Source organism: Coloeus monedula, assembly GCF_965178545.1.
Source record: "Coloeus monedula genome assembly, chromosome: 8".
Lineage (NCBI taxonomy): Eukaryota > Metazoa > Chordata > Aves > Passeriformes > Corvidae > Coloeus > Coloeus monedula.
Window position 1 is genome coordinate 15,382,424 of NC_138788.1, and position 19,670 is coordinate 15,402,093.

A 19,670-nucleotide genomic window follows, 5' to 3' on the forward strand; every position below is an offset into this window, starting at 1 on the left:
GGGAAGAAATAAACCTTGATGCCAGAAGCTGCCGCCCGGTGCAGACTCCGGCTCCGCCGCTGCACGGCCGGCAGCCTCAACAGGCGGCCGCTCCCGCCTCCGGGAGAGGGCAGCGGAACAGCCCGCCCGGCCCCGGCGCGGCAGCGCCGCCTTTGTCTCGCCGCCCAGACACCCGGGCTGGGCACCCCGTCCTGTCCCGGCGGAGCCCCGGCGGGAGGAGCGGCTGAACCTCCCGCAGGCCGCGCCGCGGGTCCTTCCCCGGGCCCGCCCTGCTTCGCGCCACACGGGGGCCGACGGGCGCCCCTGACTGACGGCCGGGGGGCGGGCGGCGGCCGGGCCGGGCCAGACCGGGCCAGGGGAGCGACGGCCGCTGCGTCGGGCGGGCGGCGCGGCGCGGAGCGGGGCGGGCGATGCGCTGCCGCAGCCCCGTCTCGGCGCAGGCGGCAGCTTTGTGTAGCCAATATGGCTGCGTGCGCCCGCCGATGAAAGGAGGCGCCTGGAGCTGAGCCCGTCTCCCCGCACCCCCTCCCGGCCGTGTGGCTGCGGCGAGCGGCGGAGAGAAGTTATCCTGACTGCCCCGCGGGGGTGCGGGGTGCCGGGAAGCGGCGGCGCTCCCCGCAGCTCCTGCTCCCGGCGGTCCCCTCCCGCGGGCAGGCGGGAGGAGGAGAAGTTGTTTCGCCGCCCGGGGGGGCGGAAAGGAGGCGAGCGGGGCGCCAGACGGAGAAGGAAGAGGAGCAGCAGCCCCTGACGGCGGCTCGCCCCCCGCCTGCTGGAGGAGGAGGAGGAAGAGGCGAAGGCAAAGCCGCCCTCGGCCCAGGTCCTGTCCCAGCTCCGCTCCTCCTCTCCGGACGAAGTTTCGCCGGGGGCCGTTGCGGGGGCGCCGGGTGCCGGAGGAGGGTGGCCGGCGGCACCCGCCCCGCCTCGGCCCGCGCCTCCCCGGGGGCGGCGGTGGCGGAGCGGCGGGGCTGGGGGCGGGCGAAGTTTGGCCGGCGGCGGCCCTGCAGCAGCCATGGAGCCGAAGCACAAGGAGCTGCTCGCTCAGTGCCGGCAGAGCCTGGCACAGGCCATGACTGAGGTGGACAAGGTGGTGGAGCTGCTGGAGGCCGCCGGCGCCCTCGGCCCCCGCGACCTGCGCGACCTGGAGGCGGCGGGCGGCGGGAAGGCCGAGCTGCTCATCGCTCTGCTGCTGGGCAAGGAACGGGACCACTTCCAGGACCTGCGGGTGGCCCTGGAGAAGACGCAGCCCCACCTGCTCTCCATCCTCTACCTGAACGGCGTGGCGGGGGCGCCGGCCGCGGCCGAGACGGCCGGTGAGTGGGGCCCGGGGCGCGGGGCGGGAGCAGGAGGAGGGCAGCGCGGGCCCCTCGGGGCCCCCCGCCCGAAGGTGGGAAGGGAGCGGGCGGGGGTCCTCCTTTTCCGGTGGAGAATAGAAGTCCCGTGTTTGCGCTTGGGGTCTCGATGCTTATTTTGTGTTTCCGACCCTTTCGCTTTCTTTCCTGGCGGGAGCGCTGGTACTGGTCCCCGAGAGGTGCCGCGGATGCTGCGCCCTCCCTTTGGAGAGGCCAGCCCAGCCTGGTTCTTGCGGCTGCTCCCGTCCCCCGTAGCCGGGTGTCGACTGAGGGCTCGGGAAAACCGAACGCGAAGGGGCTTTTCTCCCTTGAGCACCAACGCCGGTGGTGTTACACAGCCGCCTCTTGACCGGGCAAAACTGAAACTCCCCCCTGCAGCCACTCTGCCGGAGTTGGCTGGCTGGCAGGACTCCAGCAGATGTGCCTTTGAGTAAATACTGTAACTTTTTCTCTGGACAACCATCTGTTTGTTTGAGGTTATATTGTTGTAACTCTTCTTGGTGGTTAGAACAGGGAAACCATTAGTTTAACTGCAAATCCAGACGAGAAGAATTTGAGTGTAAAACACGTCCTTAAGTAAGTTGGGCTTTGATCCACAGGTCTTTCCCTAGTCTCCTCCTTCCAAAACAAGTCACAGCCTACTTTTATGTGCACAAACCAAAACTTTAAAATAATGATAGGTGACAGTATATAAGGCTTTGCAAGTGCAGCTTTGTTTCTAAATGAAAAATTGGAGTAAATGGTAATTCTGTATTATAGTGATGTGTAGGTATTCTTATCTAGTGTGAGCAAGTTGGCTGATTCAGAAATGCAGAGTCTCTCTTTGGTGTTGTTATTGGATTCGAGGTTTACAGTGTCACTACCTATTTACATCAGGAAATGCATTGGGAGGGCTTCTTGACTCTTATAAATGATACCATTTCTTTAAGAAAATAAAGCCATTTAAGAGCTACTTCTGTCAGAAAAATAGTCCTTGCGTGTGTGGTTGCGCTGTGTACTCTGCCCTTATTTGAATTATGCTGTGGATGGTAGGAGTTCAGTAAACACAAATGCTTGGGGGTCATAGGTTTTGTTTTATTTCAGTGTAGTGTAGTGTATGGCCTTTTCTAATGAATATATGGCAGGACCTCACAAGATGGGGGAAAAATGGACTGAACAATAGACCTCAATACTTGAAACATTATGTGGTCTGACATCAATGGGAGATGAGGGCACTCACTGCCTTCCAGAATGGGACCCATGATGGCTTTGTATGGTTAGAGCAATGCCCATTCTTGCCTTGTTGTGAAGATGGATTAATGGTACTGGGCTACTAGCACTCCCCAGCCTTAAAATCAAAGGTGTAAAACACAAATGGTAGAAAAAAATGAAGTAGATGTTGGACTTAGTAATAGTCTTCATTTTTAAAATGCAGGTTGGAATTGAAGAATGTCTCACAACACTGAGTTCTCAAGGGAAAAGTAGTTTGATTGGCAAAGTGACCTATATCCTCTTTGACTGACTGTGTTCAGGAGGCTAATCTGAGTTAAATTAACGTCTGTGTGGGGAAGGATGTTTCTCTTATGTGATGTGTTTTAAACTGTTATTGCTTTCATTTATCAGTGGTAATAAAGAGCTAGCTTTGAGAGTTATGGATTTGTTTTCCTTGTGATAAACATGTTTAAAAATTAGTTCACAGGAGATTGCTGATAGTGAGCTTATTTAAGAATAAACCATAGAAAGGTAATGTACCTGAGCCTTCAAATACTGTTGTATATATATTCCAGCATTACTCCCCTAAGGAGGTGTTATGGTAATTAGTCATGAGACTGCTTGTGTGCCCACTGAAAGCCTCTGGTAATTCCTGGTCTTTGTGTGAGTTTGTCCTCTATGTGGTATACAAAGAGTTAATGTTTGAGGGTAACTGTGGAAGAAAGGTTCTTGTTTGAACATGTATTCAGCTATTTTATTCTAATCAGTTTTATTCTAATATCTCCCTGTAGGAAGTTTGACCACCCCTCTGCTCTTCTTGGGCCATTTGGGAGTTTTAGTCCTTTTCACTGGAGATATTGTAGGTGGATGTGTCAAGTCACTTTTTGTTTTTTGGGTGTAGTAGTAAGTGGGACAGTGAGAAGTGTTGGATTCTGTATTTAAAATACCGGAGTGAAATAGTCCATGTTATGTAAAATGCCTTTCTTCTTAAAAGCAAAATTATATATCTTAAATACCCCTTTGAGTGACCCTATAGAGTTGAATAAGTTTTTTATATTGCCCATTAGCATTTCTAAAAATGATAGCTTACAGTGGTAAACTATCATTTTTAGTATTCTTTGGAAGGGGAGGCTAATAAAACGCACATCCCCTAAATGCTTATTGGAGATGAAAATTATTTATAATCAAAATGTCTTGTAGTGATGTTTGCTAATTTCTTTTTTTCCAGTGTGCTGCTGTTGTGAGGGAAGTGAGAAGGTAATTTAGCAGCATAGTTTTGTTCAAAGTTTCAGAAATCAGCATACAGACCACTCACTACAGTAGAATGCTTCTTCATCCATTTTAATGCGTGACACTATAATGTGCAACATGTACCATTGCTTTGTGTTTCCTTCCTTCTCAGTTTAAATATTGCCTCCTTTTGTACTTTAAAGGCGATGTGTGAACTCTGATGGAAGCTCAGGTTGTTATTTATACCAGCAGTTCTTGTGACTGGCTGGACAATGTAGAGCTGACACTTTTATAAGTATTTATCTGTGCCACACAGAGGGAAGTAAACAGCTGGTCAGACTGCTCAAGAGAAATAAGTGGGGTCCTGGAGGCTGCTGAAAGACTTTCTCACTCTGTCCCTACAAAGAGCTTTTTTATCTTTATAGAGTTTCCCCTTGTTCAGTCACCATTTAAATATGTTTGTCTTTTATAGGGGCTTCTAATTGCTGATTTTAAATCTAAAACTGTGTAGTTTGTCCACTGAAATCTATGTTTTTTAACAAATGTTAAAATGTTTTCTCAAATTAGAAACAAAGCATAGTATGCCCAACAGTGTTGGTTAAAACTGAGTGCAAAATCAAACAGGAAATTACCTTCTGTAAAGCAGAAGCTAAACCAAGTGGGATTTTCTGTTTCATTTAATTGTGTTTGGAGACTTTAGTTCTTCCTTGAGTAAAACCTTTGATTACTGCATTGCACTTCTTTGTAAACCTTTGTGAGAAAATTGGCTCTGCCCATGTGAGAGTGGTTGCTTGGCTGGTTTAAAATCTCCTAGTATTTTGCACATGGATGAATTCTATAAGCAGTGTGCTAAGTATTTTTGTTTATTTACTTGGGAGTGAACTGATAGATTACCACTGAATATTTGATTTGGCAAATACCTCCATCATGCTTCTGAGAAATCCTTATCCTGATGGAATTACATATCCTTTCTAATGTGAAAATAAGGCATTTCTGAGCATTCAGTTGTCTGTTAGATACCTTGATAACCAGAAAATGTTTCATTCTTACTATTGCTTTAATGTGAATTTTGTGTCATAAAAAGTGTCCATAACAATAATGTAATGGAAGATAGTTCATTGTGACAAATGCTATTAAGATGTATTTTCTTTAAATGTAATTAAAAGGTGAGAATGGAAATCTGAGGAAACTGTGTAGTCTTCTGATTGCTTCAGATAACGAAGAGCTTTGTATTTACATTTTTGTGATACTGAAAAGGTGGGAAAAAGGCAGGTTTGGTTGTTGAGCTTGGAATTTGTTTTCAAGATAAACTTGTGGGGCTACAGAAGTGCGCTTTGTCTTGAAACTGAGTAGATTGCTGAACACAAGAGCTTCATTACAGCTTGCACAGTTAATAAAATTTTAGGTTCACAGTTTCCTTTTGTATTAGCAATTGGTCTTCTGTACCTCTCCAGCTGCAGTCAGTGAGCATGTGTTAGGCTTTAGAGGTGCTTTCTTTAACAGTTTCAAGATGGGAATTTAGGTTTTAGAACTCAAAATTGATTGCATATTTAAAAAGATCTTTAAAGGGGCAGGAAGGAAAGAAGATGGTTGTAGATTGACTTGGAAAATTTTTCTTCTGTTATTTATTAAGACTATTTTTCTAACCGTGTTTGGTCAGACATCAAGTGTTAATTTTCAGTCAAAAAGTAAATGTGGGCATGTTTAAGAGTAGGAAAAGAGTTCCAGCTTTCTCCTCTTTTTAGAGGGATTATCTCAACTTCCTCTCTCTGTTTTCTATATAAAACAGACAATATGGGATTTGAAGTCACAAAGTATACTTTTAAATATTTCAAAATCTTTCAGCATATTTAAGATGAAACACAAAAGGCGAGCTCTGTAAGTATGAGTTTAGGAGTTGGACAGCTGGGACCCACTTCTCTGGCAGCATTACGGGAGATCCACAGGAAATGCAGTAATTCCAGGGTTGACCTTGAAGAGCTGGGAAGCATGACTGCTGGAACCTCCACATTTTGTCTCTTCTTTCCCATCCCTCACAAATTCTTGCCTGATCCCCACAAAGTGTTGGCTGATGACTGGTGAAAGGAGCAGGAATGAAAATTTGTGCTTGTGAGGAGCTCAGAAGTTGTCTGGAGGAAGGTTGTTACGTGGGGAGGTGGGATGTGCTCTCTTGTAGGAGCAAGGCAGAAGAAAGGGCAGCTCAGGAGGCTCTGGGGTGAGGAAAAGGGAGAAGACAGTACAAATACTTGGAGATGATAATTAGTGCTGTAACTGTGCATTTCCTGGGAAAGGAGAGAGGGGAGAATGAGGAGAAATTGTAAAAGCATGATTTACTGACTCAAGGACTGAACTGACAATTTTGCAATTAAGTACAATTTACACTCCCTTCTGTCACTGGAAATTGAAGAGTGGGAGAAGTAGAGCAGTATGTCTGGGTTTTTCCAGACCTGTTATTAGTTCCCAGGGTAGCTACGCAAGCCTTGTTGCAGGATTTCCTAAATCGTGCTGATGAAAAAGCAGGCCGTGTTCAGAAGTCAACTTTGGATAAGTGCAGCTCTTCAGCAGTGCTGAGCAGTAATTAAACTCAATAAAATACCCAGCAGTAGTTTAGCAGTACCTGTGTCTTCTGATGATCTCAGATTCTTGGTATCTCATGGAATTGCCAGGCAGAAAAAATGCAGCAAGATTCTGGCAAGTGTCCGGATGGGTATTCCCAATGAAATGTCTAATAGTGGTAAGTTCATGGAAGTAGGCTCTCAATTCCAAAGAAGGAAATGCATGTTTTAGTAGTTCATAAATCCCAAGGGTGGTAGTTCTCAATTACTGTTTTGCTGTGCTCAGGGAGGGGGTGGAAGGAAAGCTGACCACAGTAAACTCCCGGGGACATTGTTTTCATCAGAGTAAAGGGAATAATAACTATTTGTGTGGCATTGGTGCATCCAACTATCAAGTTGCTTTGGACACACGCAGGACTTGGTGTCTTACAAAATTAGACATGATCACTAAGGAAAGCAAACAGCTTTCTGTCACTTGCTCCTTACTTACTTGTTAAAGCTTAAAGCTTGCCTGTCTCAGAGGTTTCAGATCTTTAACTTGTTTTAACTACTGTTCTCAGTCTCACTGTTCTCTTGCAGCTGTAACCAGTCCTGGTTTGTCTGATTTTTTTGGGCCCCTTGTCTAGCTAGTGAAAACCAAGTCACCACATGGATAGTGACTTTGGGCTTTCCAGTTCTCTCAGCAAATCCAGTAATTTGAACTAAGTTTTTTGGTATTTGGGGTTTTTTCCCCCCCATTTTCTGCTTGCTTTTGCCACTTTCTGGGGTTTTTTAACCTTCATTTCTTATTTTTGTTTTTTAGTTTTCCTTGCTCCTGTTAATTGTTATCTTAATTATTATTCTCTAGCATTAACATTCTTTTTCAAAACTCCAGTCATTAGAAAGATGTCAGTAAGTCTTGATAAATTGCTTGTAACAATTCCTTATGCTGTAAAATCCTGAGGACAGAGGTTTCACCTTTCAGAGCTGTTCAGTGCTGTCCTTGTTTTGGCTGGGATTAAAGCATTATAAGTCACCAGCACGTTTTGGGTATTAGTGTGGACCTGTTGTGGGTTCTTTTCATAAGAAGAATCTTAAAATGCTGTACATATAGGAATGTTAAAACATTTCTTTATGTAAACTGTTCATAGTATTGATGGAGACAGAAAAATATGTTAGTGCATATAACTTCTTGTGAAAAGAGCTGTAGTAATGAAGTTGAGACATCTAGGCTACTGAATTATATTGAGTAGTCCATGGTAAAACATTATTTGTGACCTTCAAGATGCAAGTCATTGGCTGCTTTTTTGTGAACGGTGGCAATTTAGAACTGAATCATTCTGGTGTAGGAGCTGGTAGGGTCGCAGTGGCTGAACTTTGGCTTGAGGCCAAAAATGCTTTATTAGAAAATAGAAGCTTTATAGAAGCATACAAGAAGGATGCTGTCCTTTCAAGAGACCAGTTTTGAATTTTGGAGCCTGGCTCTTCCAAAAGGGCCATTTTTTGGAGCTCTCAGTGATACCCTGGTATATTAATTCTTGTCAGTGGAAGACAGAATTACTAAAATATTGAAGGAGAACCATAGTGTTATTACTTAGAAACCAATTCAAAACAGCCAGTGCACAATGTGTGATGTGTAGTAGGTATATTCATATGTTTGTCACAGGTTGTGGTGCACTAGCAGCTGTGTTGATGATGATGGGGTAATACCAGCATCCACTCCTGTTGCAGCTATACAAATACAAATAAGGTTATATATATATATATACATATATGTATATATATATACAAATAAGGTTAGCTCTGGGAACTCCTGTTGTCAGCTGTTGTGCAAGAGAGTCTGATGTTCACAGGGCACCCTTTCCAGGCTTCAGAAGCTGGTGATAGTGAGAATTGATGGCCCTTGAAGCTGACAGAAGCAGTTGGCCACTTGGGGTGAACATTGAAGGATATTTTTCTTGCAGAGCAGTCCAGAGTAACGTACTACAACTGGAAGGCCCTTCTTACCCAAACTGGTGTCAGAAGAATTTAAGGGCAGCCTATTTTATATATATAACACCACCTCTTCTTCCTCACAGCTTCCAAAGCCTCTAATTTCACAGTTCATGGGTTGAGGTGCTCAGCAGTTTGCTTGTTCACAGTGTTAATATGTTTGTTCTGGACAGCTGCTCTTTGTATTTTAGAAAATAATATTTTTTTTTTTTTTGAGTTTTAAGTAGGTTGTATCACTGTGATTAAGATTTCCAGACATGCAACTGACCTGCAGCTGGAGACAGAAAGCGAGAATGTAAAACCATTAAGTATTTCAGCTGGAGAGTTGGGGGGTTGGTTTTTGCAGACTTTTTATATAGTTGAAAATTTATTATGTATTGGATGATAAACCAAAAAACTCTTCTTCCCCACCTCTAAACCCTCAAAGCCAATGTTCTGTAAACTTACTTCTGAATTAGCTTTCCTAAAAATCCAGTTGGGAGCATTCACACTTAATATTATTAATGCCTTGTGACAACTTTGTTGCCTCTTGTGCCTCATCTCCTTTTGCTTTGGCTTTTATTCTACCTGCACATAATTGCTGATTCACGAACATGTTTATTATTCATGTACTTACCTTCCAGCATGTGAGTAATCCCCGTTTAGGTTGGGCATGTGCAAATGTTGGCAGAATCCAGGGGTTGCATACTAAGCTCTCTGGGTTGAACAGTGTCATCAGCAAAGTACCTCTTGTACCTCAGAAAGTGAGGCTGATGCTTGTTTGCTGCTCAGTAGTGCTCAAAATGGAGTTTGTGTGGGAAAAGATAGCAGTGGTATAGAAAGAAAGGTATTTTCCTTGAGGATGCATGTAAAATGTAGTCGGAATTATGAACACACCTGGCAGAAGTGAACTATTTTCTTTAGATATTGGTGCACCAAAATCCCTTTTCAAGTATATTCTCTTTTTCTGAGACAGGCCAGCCAACAAGTATAAATATGGCTTTCTGTAGAAGAATCAGAACTTTTGGGTTGGGGAAATAAAGCTGGTGTAGAAAATATCCTCATCAAAATTGCCAAGCACTGCTGCCTAAATTGTTACGTAGACGTTCATGGGGTTTTTTAATAAGCATAGAACTATATTTATCTTCTTTATTGTTTCTGTTTCTTGTTTATATTTGGTTTTCTTGTGGATAGCTTTCTTCTGTTGCATGCTTTTGTGGAAGAATCATTGTAGGGTGAATTTTGAGACTTGGGTAACTGTGTGATCTTGCTCTTTTTGGAGCACTTATATAATCTGAGTTTGCCATCCACAGTTACGATCCTCTTGCAGAAGGAGGGGTTGATTGAGTTGTTGGGAGTTCTTCAACTAGAAGTTGACAGATGATTGACAGATGTTGTTTTAATGACTTCTTTCAGGAAGTCTTGTTATTCAATTTTAAAGTTCTCTTAAACGCTTCATGCATAATTTCATGAACACTTGCAGTGATTTTTAAGAAGGTTAATTCGCATTTAGGTCATATGATGATGTGTTTTTCAGGTGGTGAGCAAGTGCGTGTTTAATGGTGGTGAAATCAGGTTATCTAAAGGTTTTATTTGAAGCTAAATACATCAGCACAACAAGAAAACTCAGTTATTAATTTCACTTCTCAATATTTAAAGTAGTCATGAATTTGCAGTCTGGTTTTTCCTTTCTGAACACTTTTGTGAGAGAGAGCGATGTTATTTGAGAGCTTGCTTAAGGTTTAATTGAATGTAGGGCATGTTTTTGCTCTTTCAGTTTGACTTAAGTAGGTGCGGTTAAAAATAATATAAAATGCTAAGGTCTTCAAGAAAAACAAAACAAACAAAAAACCCCAACAAACAAAAAGTATTAACAGGCTTTCCTCTGTAATTGATCAACTGATTTGTTATTGCCATCAGTTGCTCTATCATATGTACTTCTGGTGCAGGGTTAGACTCTGAACAAACTCTGTAGGCGTACCTGAATTTTAGAATAATAAAATCACAAAAAGTGGTACTAAACCCTCTCAAGATCAAAAAAGAGGTATTCTCAAGAGGGCATTCACTTTCAATTATATTATTTTCACCTTGAGGTAGTGGTATTTTTTCCCCTCTTTTAATAGGAGGGTGTATTAAAAATCTAACCTACTTGTTCAGTCCCTTTTCTGCTTTCTGTGGCAATGAACCTTAGGATGCTCACGCTGCCTATTTTCACCTCTCTATTTAGATATGCTGCCACAGCTTTCCTTTGCTGCTCTGACAGTGCACAAGCAGTCTTTCCTTTTTTTGCTGGAGAAGTTTAAGGTTTTGAGGCTTCTAGTTACCTTTAGGGCATATTAGGAAAGGACACTTTCTGTAAGATGCATTGACTACTTTTGGTTAAAGGTCTGTTTAGTTTGCCTTAATGGGTTAACCCTGCCTCCCTCCCTATTGAGTAACCCCAGGGCTGATTTAGATATAGACTGCAGACATCAACTTTGAGAGATATATAGTGAGATACTTTTCTAAATTGCTGGTAGGCCAGCACTTTAAGGTATGCTATATTTCAGATATATTAATTTGTTATCCTGGTTCATGAACCTTTCCTATTTTCCTGGCACCTTTGAGGTAATCGGGAGTATTTTGAGGGCTGCCTTGCTGCAAGTGTCAGAGCAGTGTTTTGGCTGAACAGAAAGTTCCTTGATAACACTGAGAAGTAGTTTCAGATATGAAGGTCAGAGATACTTTCTGTCTCGGGATTTTAGGACGTGGTAGGATGTCAGGAGTATTGGTATTAGTATGAAAATCAGTAAAAACATACAAGAAAAACTTGTCTGTCAAGGCTGGTGGCAGTCCTGTTCTGTACAACACTGCCTGAAACCTGTGTGTAGTGTGTGCTGGACTGGAAGAAAACACAATGTGTAAATGCTGAGCTGTTTTTCTATCTCTGGCTGAGTTGATCTTCAGTGATATGCTGTGCATACATGACTTGCATAAAATTTCATTTGTCAGGGAGTATCTCATTATATTGTCTAGAATGTCAAATCTCAATTTAAATTTAGAGCCAACTATAGCAAGTTTCTTAACGTGCTGCAAAATGCCGGGTTGTTAGTATGGTATTGATACTGAGCTTGTCTTTTGGGGCCCATGATTTTTCCGTACCAGTGATAAGCAGAAGGTGAAGGCAGACTGGTGCAACTGGAAGGATTGCAGTGTAGCTATTGCCTGGTTACAGTGATGAGCGCTTTGCTGCACTGTGCTCTCTTGTAAGGAGTTTCAGGGTGCTGCACTGCATGTTTCTCAGCATCTCTGGAAAGTTTTTATTCTTCTTCAAGTAGTCTGCATTGCAACAATACAGTGTGGAGTTTATTGGTTTTGCCCTGTATCTGTTTGGCTTTCTCATGGGCACATGAGCCAGATCCTATCTAAGGTTGTAGTAGCTTATGGAGGAAATCCACATAAAAAAATTCTGTGAATTCATCTCATCAAATGCATTGTATGTGTACATTTGTGCATGGAAATTTTTAATACTTGCTTCTTTTGTAATGAGAAATAATTTTAAAAAATTATATATTGAAAGTAGAAAAGACTTTTAAAGACCAGTTTTCTCTTATCAAAATATTTTGGCTTGTTCCTACAGTGCACCCCAAAATTAAAGCTTTGTTGAAGTTGCACAGATTTTTGTTACCGTGTGAGATGCAAATGCACAGTAATAGCTAAAACCATTTTATTTGACATTGTGGCTTTTGAGAGATAATAAATGTTTAGAATAATTCCCTGGTCTTACAACAGTTAGAGGAGGTGAATTTGGATCACTGAGGCTGTAGGATTTCTGATCTTACGGATTAGATCATGAAGCCTTGGCCTTTGATTTAATTCTCAGTAGTGTCTAATGTAGATAGTATCTGCATGTTATGTGATCTGTTTCAGAAAATAACTAAAAGTGTACTTCATTTTCTTAATTTCAACAGAACACTGTTAGCTTATGGAGTGGAGTCTCATTTGGCTGGCTAATCTCTGTTCTCCATTTTCTGCTGTCCTCATGCTTTTCAGTTCACATGTGTATTGTGAAGACAGGCTTCTCGGCTTTCTCACTGAGTACTCGGTGTCTATTCATGATGGTTTTGGTAGGGGACCTGTTACATCTATGTTATCTGTATGCTTTGTGGAAGATAAACATATAAGAAAGAGCTTAACAGGACAAATAACTGTATTACCTTAAGAGAGATCCTTACGCTAAGCACAGCTTTTTCAGTGAGATTCGAAAGTTATAATTTTCTGTAAATTACCTAAGTTTTGATTTGAAGAAATTACAGAAAACATAAAATTCTGATGTTCGTGTTGTAAGCTTATTTTGGTTAACGAAGTTGTTCTGAACATTTATAAATTAAGGTAGTAAATGCTGTGACATATTGGGAAGGGGAAATGAATCGTCTGTATCTCATGATTGGATTGCAGGGTACACCAGTGGCTAGGCATTTCCTGAAAGGTTTTTTGAAACTCCTTGAAGAAATGAAATTTTTCTTGAGTTCTGTTGTTAGGCTGGACAGAAGTGAATTATGGAAGTTAGTCTTTCTGCTCCAACAGTTTTTTGATATTGTGTGGGTGTTTTAATAAGCGCATCTTAAATATGTATATCTGCAGCATTCTGAATGTAAAATTTGGGTTTACCAAAATGTTTATTCCTGTAACAGATCTTGCTGAATTTTTTCCTTCTTTTTAAAATACTTCAAAGAAAATGCTTTGTGGCGCTTTTTTGTCTTAATTTTATATCAGCCTCGAGAAATTTACAGACTTCTTCCTAAACAGGAATTACCCGAAGACTAGTTTTCATTCAGCATAGACTAATTATCATAATGAAAACATTGAAATATATATAATTCTCCCTGTAATTTTTTTTCAGATCAAGATTAGGATTTAAATAAAGTAATGTGGAGTCTTAGAAAATTTCATTCTGTACACACTACAAGGTATAGTGTTTATCTGCAGTTTTGTCTGGAAGTGGCATCATGGGGAAAAGGTGCCATTCTGAGTCTTCCAAACAGCTCTAGGTCATTAAGAGCTTCCTTAAGAGTGAACCTGCTAATGCTTAAGCTGAAAATGCTCATTTCATCTTTGTATAAAAACCAATTTCAGCTTCAAATAATGCTCTTTAGAAATGTCACTTCAGAGAGAAGCTTTCTTTGCCAGCTGCCTTCTGATGATTTTATTTCACCCATTTTGTGGATGTCTAAGCTGAACATCCAGCATTACTGGTGGTAATTGCTCTGTGCTAGTTTCCTAGTGCAAAAGTAAGGCTTAAACATCATGGAGGTAAGTGTGAGAATGTTGTTAGTGGAATGATCACCTCTAAAGCACTTGGGGACTTCTACCATGGAGAAGAGAGAAAGGATGTGTATTCAGAGCAGGATGTGAATAATGCATTGTTACTGAAGTATGAGGCAACTGATTGCAGGGACTGCTTTCGTGATGAAAATCAGGTGGAGTTTTCTAAGGGGGAAAAAATATATAATGGGCAATTCTATGTGCTTGCTTAAGCCCTGGGTTTGCTGGCAGACCTAAGTGACTTTTCATGGGCTCCGGATGGGGTGGGATTTAAGTGTTTTCAACTTGCCTTGCAAATCAGGTGTTCTGTGAGCTCGGGGTCAGAGGAGACCACATCAGCCAGCCTGGGCTCAGGGTCTCTCGGCTTTGTGGCATGGGTGGAGTGATGAGGAGCTTTCTAGAGATTTAGGGCTGAGATGTGGAGAGGGTGGCTGAGAGAAGTAAGAACGAACTTGTTGAACTCCCTCTGCCAGGGTGACTGTGAGCTTTTCCTGGTTGCTTTTATACAAAGTCACTTAAGATGGCTGAGATTGTCCTCGCTAAAAGTCAGAGTTTGCACAAAGAATTCCCTGCCACACATAATAAATGTTTAAAAAAGCTTTTTACTTAGCAGTGTTGTTACAGCTCCCACTTCAGTAAAGTACATCTGGTTTTGGCATATCATTTTGAACATCAAGGCCAGGATGTTTGTTGTCCAGGTCTCCGGTGTGGTCAGATATGCAGTGATCCATAATTAAAAATGTGCATGAATACCCTTGTGTTCTTAAATTTGTCAGTTCATGACCCTAGAGTTAAGAGTCTGGGTCTGAATGTTTTACCATTACATCCATCTACTTTGTGATTCCTTTTTCAACTCCTGTGTAAAACTCGTGAAGAATGCCCTTTGCAGTGCATGGGAGGTGTAGCTGATTTCCCCAGCTTGGGTGGGATAACTGTGGTAAAATGGTTAATGCAAATTTAATCTTTGCTGCTGCTTTCAGATAAGCAAATGGCTCATGTATGATGGTGGAATGTGAATTGACTGCATTATATGAAGATAAAATATTCTTTTTTTGCTATGCTTAAGTGCTATTTGCAGATCTTAAATAGGAACATAAAAACATTTGAAATGTGCAATCTTAGTACTGTTTTCAGACACTAAGCAGAAACTGTTCATAGGTTTCTGGTTAGTAGAAAATGCCGAACTGCATGTGTTATGCCTTGCTATTGGATATTTCTCTTCAATACCCTTACTGTAAGAAATTATAGAAGTATAGTTGAGTTCTAGTTGCTATAGCATGTTTAGATGTAGGATTACCAAATTCACGTGAAAGGTTGATTCTTAGATGGATCACAATAAGGTCACAATATTATTGTCTCTTATCTCAAAATTGACAAAAGTTGTGAATTTCCATGAATGCATGATTTTTAGTGACATTGATGAGTTGAAGACTTGAGAGGATTTCCATCATTTGGAGGAAGCTAAGATGTGCATGCAAACACCATGGCAGAGCAGAACATGTATTACAAAACCAGTAACGATGTGCCACGGCACAACTTTTTTTTTTTTTTCTTTTTTTGAGAATTTAGGTTCAAAATGATGTTTTTTCTACAGTTAATCTCACTTTACGTGTTCAGAATGGTGGTAGAATAAAGTTTTACAGTTGGAGAGGTGAGGTCTGAAGCAGAGAAGGGAGGAGTTGATCCTAAAGGACAGAAATGAAGCTGGGAATGCCATACCTACTCCAGCACTCTGTGAGACAGTGCAGCCTGCAGAAATAAGAATGCAGTTGTAATTTTTTTCAAAATTAGTGCTTTATAGTATACGATGCAAACTCAAGCTAATATAAAAGTACTGTGACTATATCACAGTAGCTGTGTCTTCCTGGTATATTTTGACAAAAATAGCCTACCGCCCTGTACAAAGTAGAAATACAGGAAAGCCTGCAACCTCTCCCAGTGGCTTACTGCTGATGGACTTTATAATTACATCTGTCTATCTCCATCTGCACCCCGCTCGGCTAGAGGCTGGATTTAAGGTTAATTGTATGATGGAGGATCCTGGCTTACAGCTATATCTTAATTAGAATTCACAATCCTCTTTACATAAAAATATCTGAAAACTCTTTTAGAAAAGAACACTGATTATAGGGCAAATGAAAAGATTTTGATATTTCTTTTTTCATAATTTGTGAATAACTTAAGTATATATAAATATATTCCCATCTGGTTTGTTTCTCTCTTCATCTTACTCTTGGCTTCTGTCATCTTGCTTATTGCTCTTTGGCTTTTTAATTAGAAGGAAAAAGCAGTAGAAATTACTTTTGTGATCACAGTAACATTTCAAAGGTTATTGAATGCTATGAAAAATAGTGCAGTTCTCTGTTTTGAGATTTTCTGCTTTTGAACATAGCTCTGACATGAATGTACTAAATCCCTTTGAGTGGGGTCTGTAATATTCTAATTAGTGTAATTAATCAAATTTTATTCTGTAAAATAGAATGTTTTTCAGAAATATGTAGTTCAGTTCTTGAACTACCATATGGAGTTTGAACTATCCATGGTAAGGTTGTTACATTTAACTCCTATGTTCTGGTGATGTCCTGACTGAAATAGATCTGTTCCTAAAAGTTGTGGTTTGGGAGTATTTAATTAAATGTTCAAGAGTTAAGAATTATGACGTTCTGGGAACTCTCAGGATGCATTTTGGTGAAAACTGGTAGAGAAATTTTGTCTGTTCCAATGAGTTGTGTAAGAAGAGAAGAAGCAGGAAAATGTTTCATTTTGATTAATTTCATGTCAAGTGCTACAGTGTAACTTTGGTGTTGGATTTGTTTGTTTGTTTGCTTTGTTTTTTTAAACCTGTAAAAACAGTAGTTTGATCCCAAGAGATTTTTCTTCAGATGAAGTGAGTTTCAATAAGATAACCTCTTAGGTCTTAGAAAAAAAGAGGGGGAAGAAAAAAAAAAAGGAAATTCTAAAGAGCTTCCTCAAACAGCATCACTTGAAAGATTCAGTTCAATTTAACAAGGTGCGTAAGCATATGCTCGTCTTTAGCAAGAGAACACTTTGTCTCTTGGGTTGTATTCAGATATTGCTGCTTACATGAGTTGGGATGATTAAGTGTGACCCTAATGTTGTTAAACCAGTGCCTGAGTTCCTGATACGATAATTGGCAAACAAAATTTGCTTTCTCATAGTGTCAGTTGCATTCCAGTTCGGCAGCATTTGGAAGTTAAATGCCCTCTCTTGGTGCTTCCTTGCTGCTGTTGAATATCCTACAGGGGAATCATCTTAAATGTGAAATAAGGTGCTGGACTGAAGCAAAGGCATGAAGATATTTTTCAAACCTCAGGATTTCAGTGTTTTTATTTGAAACTTCTATTAAGCACCTGAATCATGGGATAATAGTTTTTAAGATCCTTTAAAAATCAGGAAAATTAAGTTATTTTTTACTCCAGACATAATGTATTTTGAAAATTCAAAAATATGCAGATTTGTATACCAGTTGTAGTCACTGTGAATCCCCAAGTACAGGATTGCATGAAGGTCTGCCACAAGGATGTGTAACTGTTCAGAGTACCTGACTCGAGCTAATTTGATTAGCAAGTGTTCTTTAGCCTTACTGCTGGAGCCATACTAAGAGTGAAGAAGAAATAAATCTGTTCTGATATTTTAATTACTGCATCATCTAAGAACTTCTTGTCTTTATGTGATTAAATGACTGGTATGGTATAGAGGTGTTGTGATCTTGGCCCAGTTTTTTCTGCTTCAGATCTGTCTTTATTAGTTTGGCATGCACATTTGGAACTGGTGGTAAAATGAGGAGAGTTGTGTCTTGGGGAGCAGCAGAAGTAAGAGAGGAAATAGTCCTGTGACAGCACCTTGGGATTGAGGTGGTGAGAAGGGCAGTGCTGTGTGATGGGATAGATGGTGTTGATGCTGGTGGTGTCTTCAACGGAGGGCAAAGAACAACTGGGCTTCTTTGTAAGGAGGTATCTCTTGAATTTATGTTTACACCATATGTATAGAACTTACAAGCCTTACTTAGTGCTGGAGTATTGTACCTTATTGCTACAGCTTGAGTGTCTGGCAATAGGGTGTGATTGTTGTCCTTGCTAATTACTCTACAGCTGTTCCCTCCTTTCCTCATCAGTGTCTTGGTTAACTTGGTTACATGGTTCTGTAAGAGAAGATAACACAGTATCTATCCTTTGCAAACTAAATTTGTTGTATATATGTTTAAACTACTTAGCTCATCTCAGGAATTGCGCTTTAATTTTGCAGTAAACTTTATACAGAAAAAAGTAAAGTAGCGTTGCAGTCACTTCCCTAGATCTGGGATCAGCACGAAGGCTGGTTGCGCAAAGCCAGTAATACTGCTTTATAAAGGGGTTGTACTGCAGTGCTAAAATTCATCCGTGAGTGACCTCTTGGAACTCTGTAACTCTACACCCACGCATCCTAATTGTCTGCTTAGGTCACAGCCAGCCTTTGATGTCCCACAGACACGGTAGGGTACTGGGCCAACTGGTTCAGCTGCCGCCTGCTGCTGCCGCAGAACAGCAGCCCTTTGTTGTGCCCGGGCTGTCGCGCTGCTTAAGGACCGCCGGAGCCGCCGGCTGCCCCGCGCGGCGCTAGAGCCGGCGCTCCGGGTTACCTCTCCACTGCTAGCACTAACTCCAGGCCACATTTGCAGGGGGTTCTCTTTGGTTTTGGCTGGGAAGGTGTCTGCGCCGTGCTCTGTGCACAGTTTGTAGTGCCTGAAATATGGCAATAGTTTTTGGGTGAGTTAGCAGACAGGCTTTTCAGCCTGTGTTATTGCAGGAAATCTGCTTATGTTTTAGTTTGTACCAGTGATGTTTCTTGTAAAGCTTACTAGAAACTAGTTCGGGTTTGCTTGGTTAGTTAGTTGGGGTGGGGTTTTTGTAGTTTGTTTCTTTCTTCGGGGGTTTTGTGGGGATTTTGTTTGTTTGTTTTTGGGTTTTTTTTTGTGTTGTTTTGGGGGTTTTTTTACTGCTTCTCTTCAGTCACCCTTGGACAAAAGCTTCTACTCATAGTTAAAACTAACACTGGAATGTGCTCTCCAGACCTCTGTTGATAAATGTTCTGTTATTGAGAATAAAATTTTAAACAGAAAAATGTTGATATATGCACACTGCCTTATGATTCCAACTATTTGGAAAACCGAAAATCTGTGTGGTTACAGAGATATTGCTTTAGAAGAATATTGCCATGCCAGGAAGCACATGAAGTATTTTGAACCTGTATCTAAACTGATTGGCATGCAAGACATGAATTTGTGTTTCATTTATTCAGACACTGCTCTTAGGATTGTTAGTGCTGATTTTATAACTTCTTGCCACTTATTAGTGTAAGTTCCTTCTGCAGCTTGACTAGTAGCGTTCCAGTAATACTTGGTTGTTGAGCATACAGAACTGTAATTTCTTTAGCCCCCCACACCACAGCATTATATTAGCTTATATTTTTAAATCACAGGGACTGAGCTCAATTGTCTGATCATAGTCATAGAATATATGTTGGTACATACACAGTAATATGGGCAAAAGTAATATGGTTGCTTGTAATAACATTTCCTGTGTGCTTTCTCTGATAGTTTCTTATTCTGACTTTTTGTTTTCAAGCTTGCATTAACTTAAGCTTAAAGCTTACTTCGTTTGTGAGTACTTGCTTGCTGACCTCATTCATCCCAAAAGCAATACTGAAGAGGGCAACAAATAGAATTATAGGTATAACATGGTAGAAATAAGGAAAATGAAGTGTTATGCAGGCAGCATCTGAAACCAGGTGATAATGACTATGGTTATTAAGCAAACGTGTCTGTCTTTAATCAGAAACCTGTTTGTGGAACACGGACTTGATGAGGAAGACAATAACATCATGATAATGACAAAGCTTAGCTGGGTTGGGAGGATTTGGGAGCAGCATATATGAGATACTGTCTGTACAATCAACCTGTAATCTTTGGAGTTGAGAAGGAAGATGAGTTGGAAGAGAGCAGAAGCAGAAATGCATTACTGTAAAGCTTCACTGAAAGGTATTGGAAAGCTGAATGGTTACATTGGTGTTGAGTATCTTTATGGGCTCTTTG

At 41.2% G+C, this 19,670-nt stretch overlaps 1 protein-coding gene across 4 annotated transcripts in view; it reads left to right on the forward strand.

Annotated features, from left to right (window-relative positions):
• Positions 1–1,009: 1,009 nt before the first annotated feature.
• The window catches only part of DLG5 (discs large MAGUK scaffold protein 5), a gene marked incomplete at its 5' end in the record, with an annotated part of 97,121 nt that continues 78,460 nt past the window's right edge, over positions 1,010–19,670 (forward strand). For all 4 annotated transcript variants that reach the window (XM_082286601.1, XM_082286604.1, XM_082286602.1 and 1 more), the window contains one exon: positions 1,010–1,310. In XM_082286601.1, the coding sequence (XP_082142727.1) occupies positions 1,010–1,310 (301 nt within the window). The remainder of the gene's footprint in view (positions 1,311–19,670) is intronic.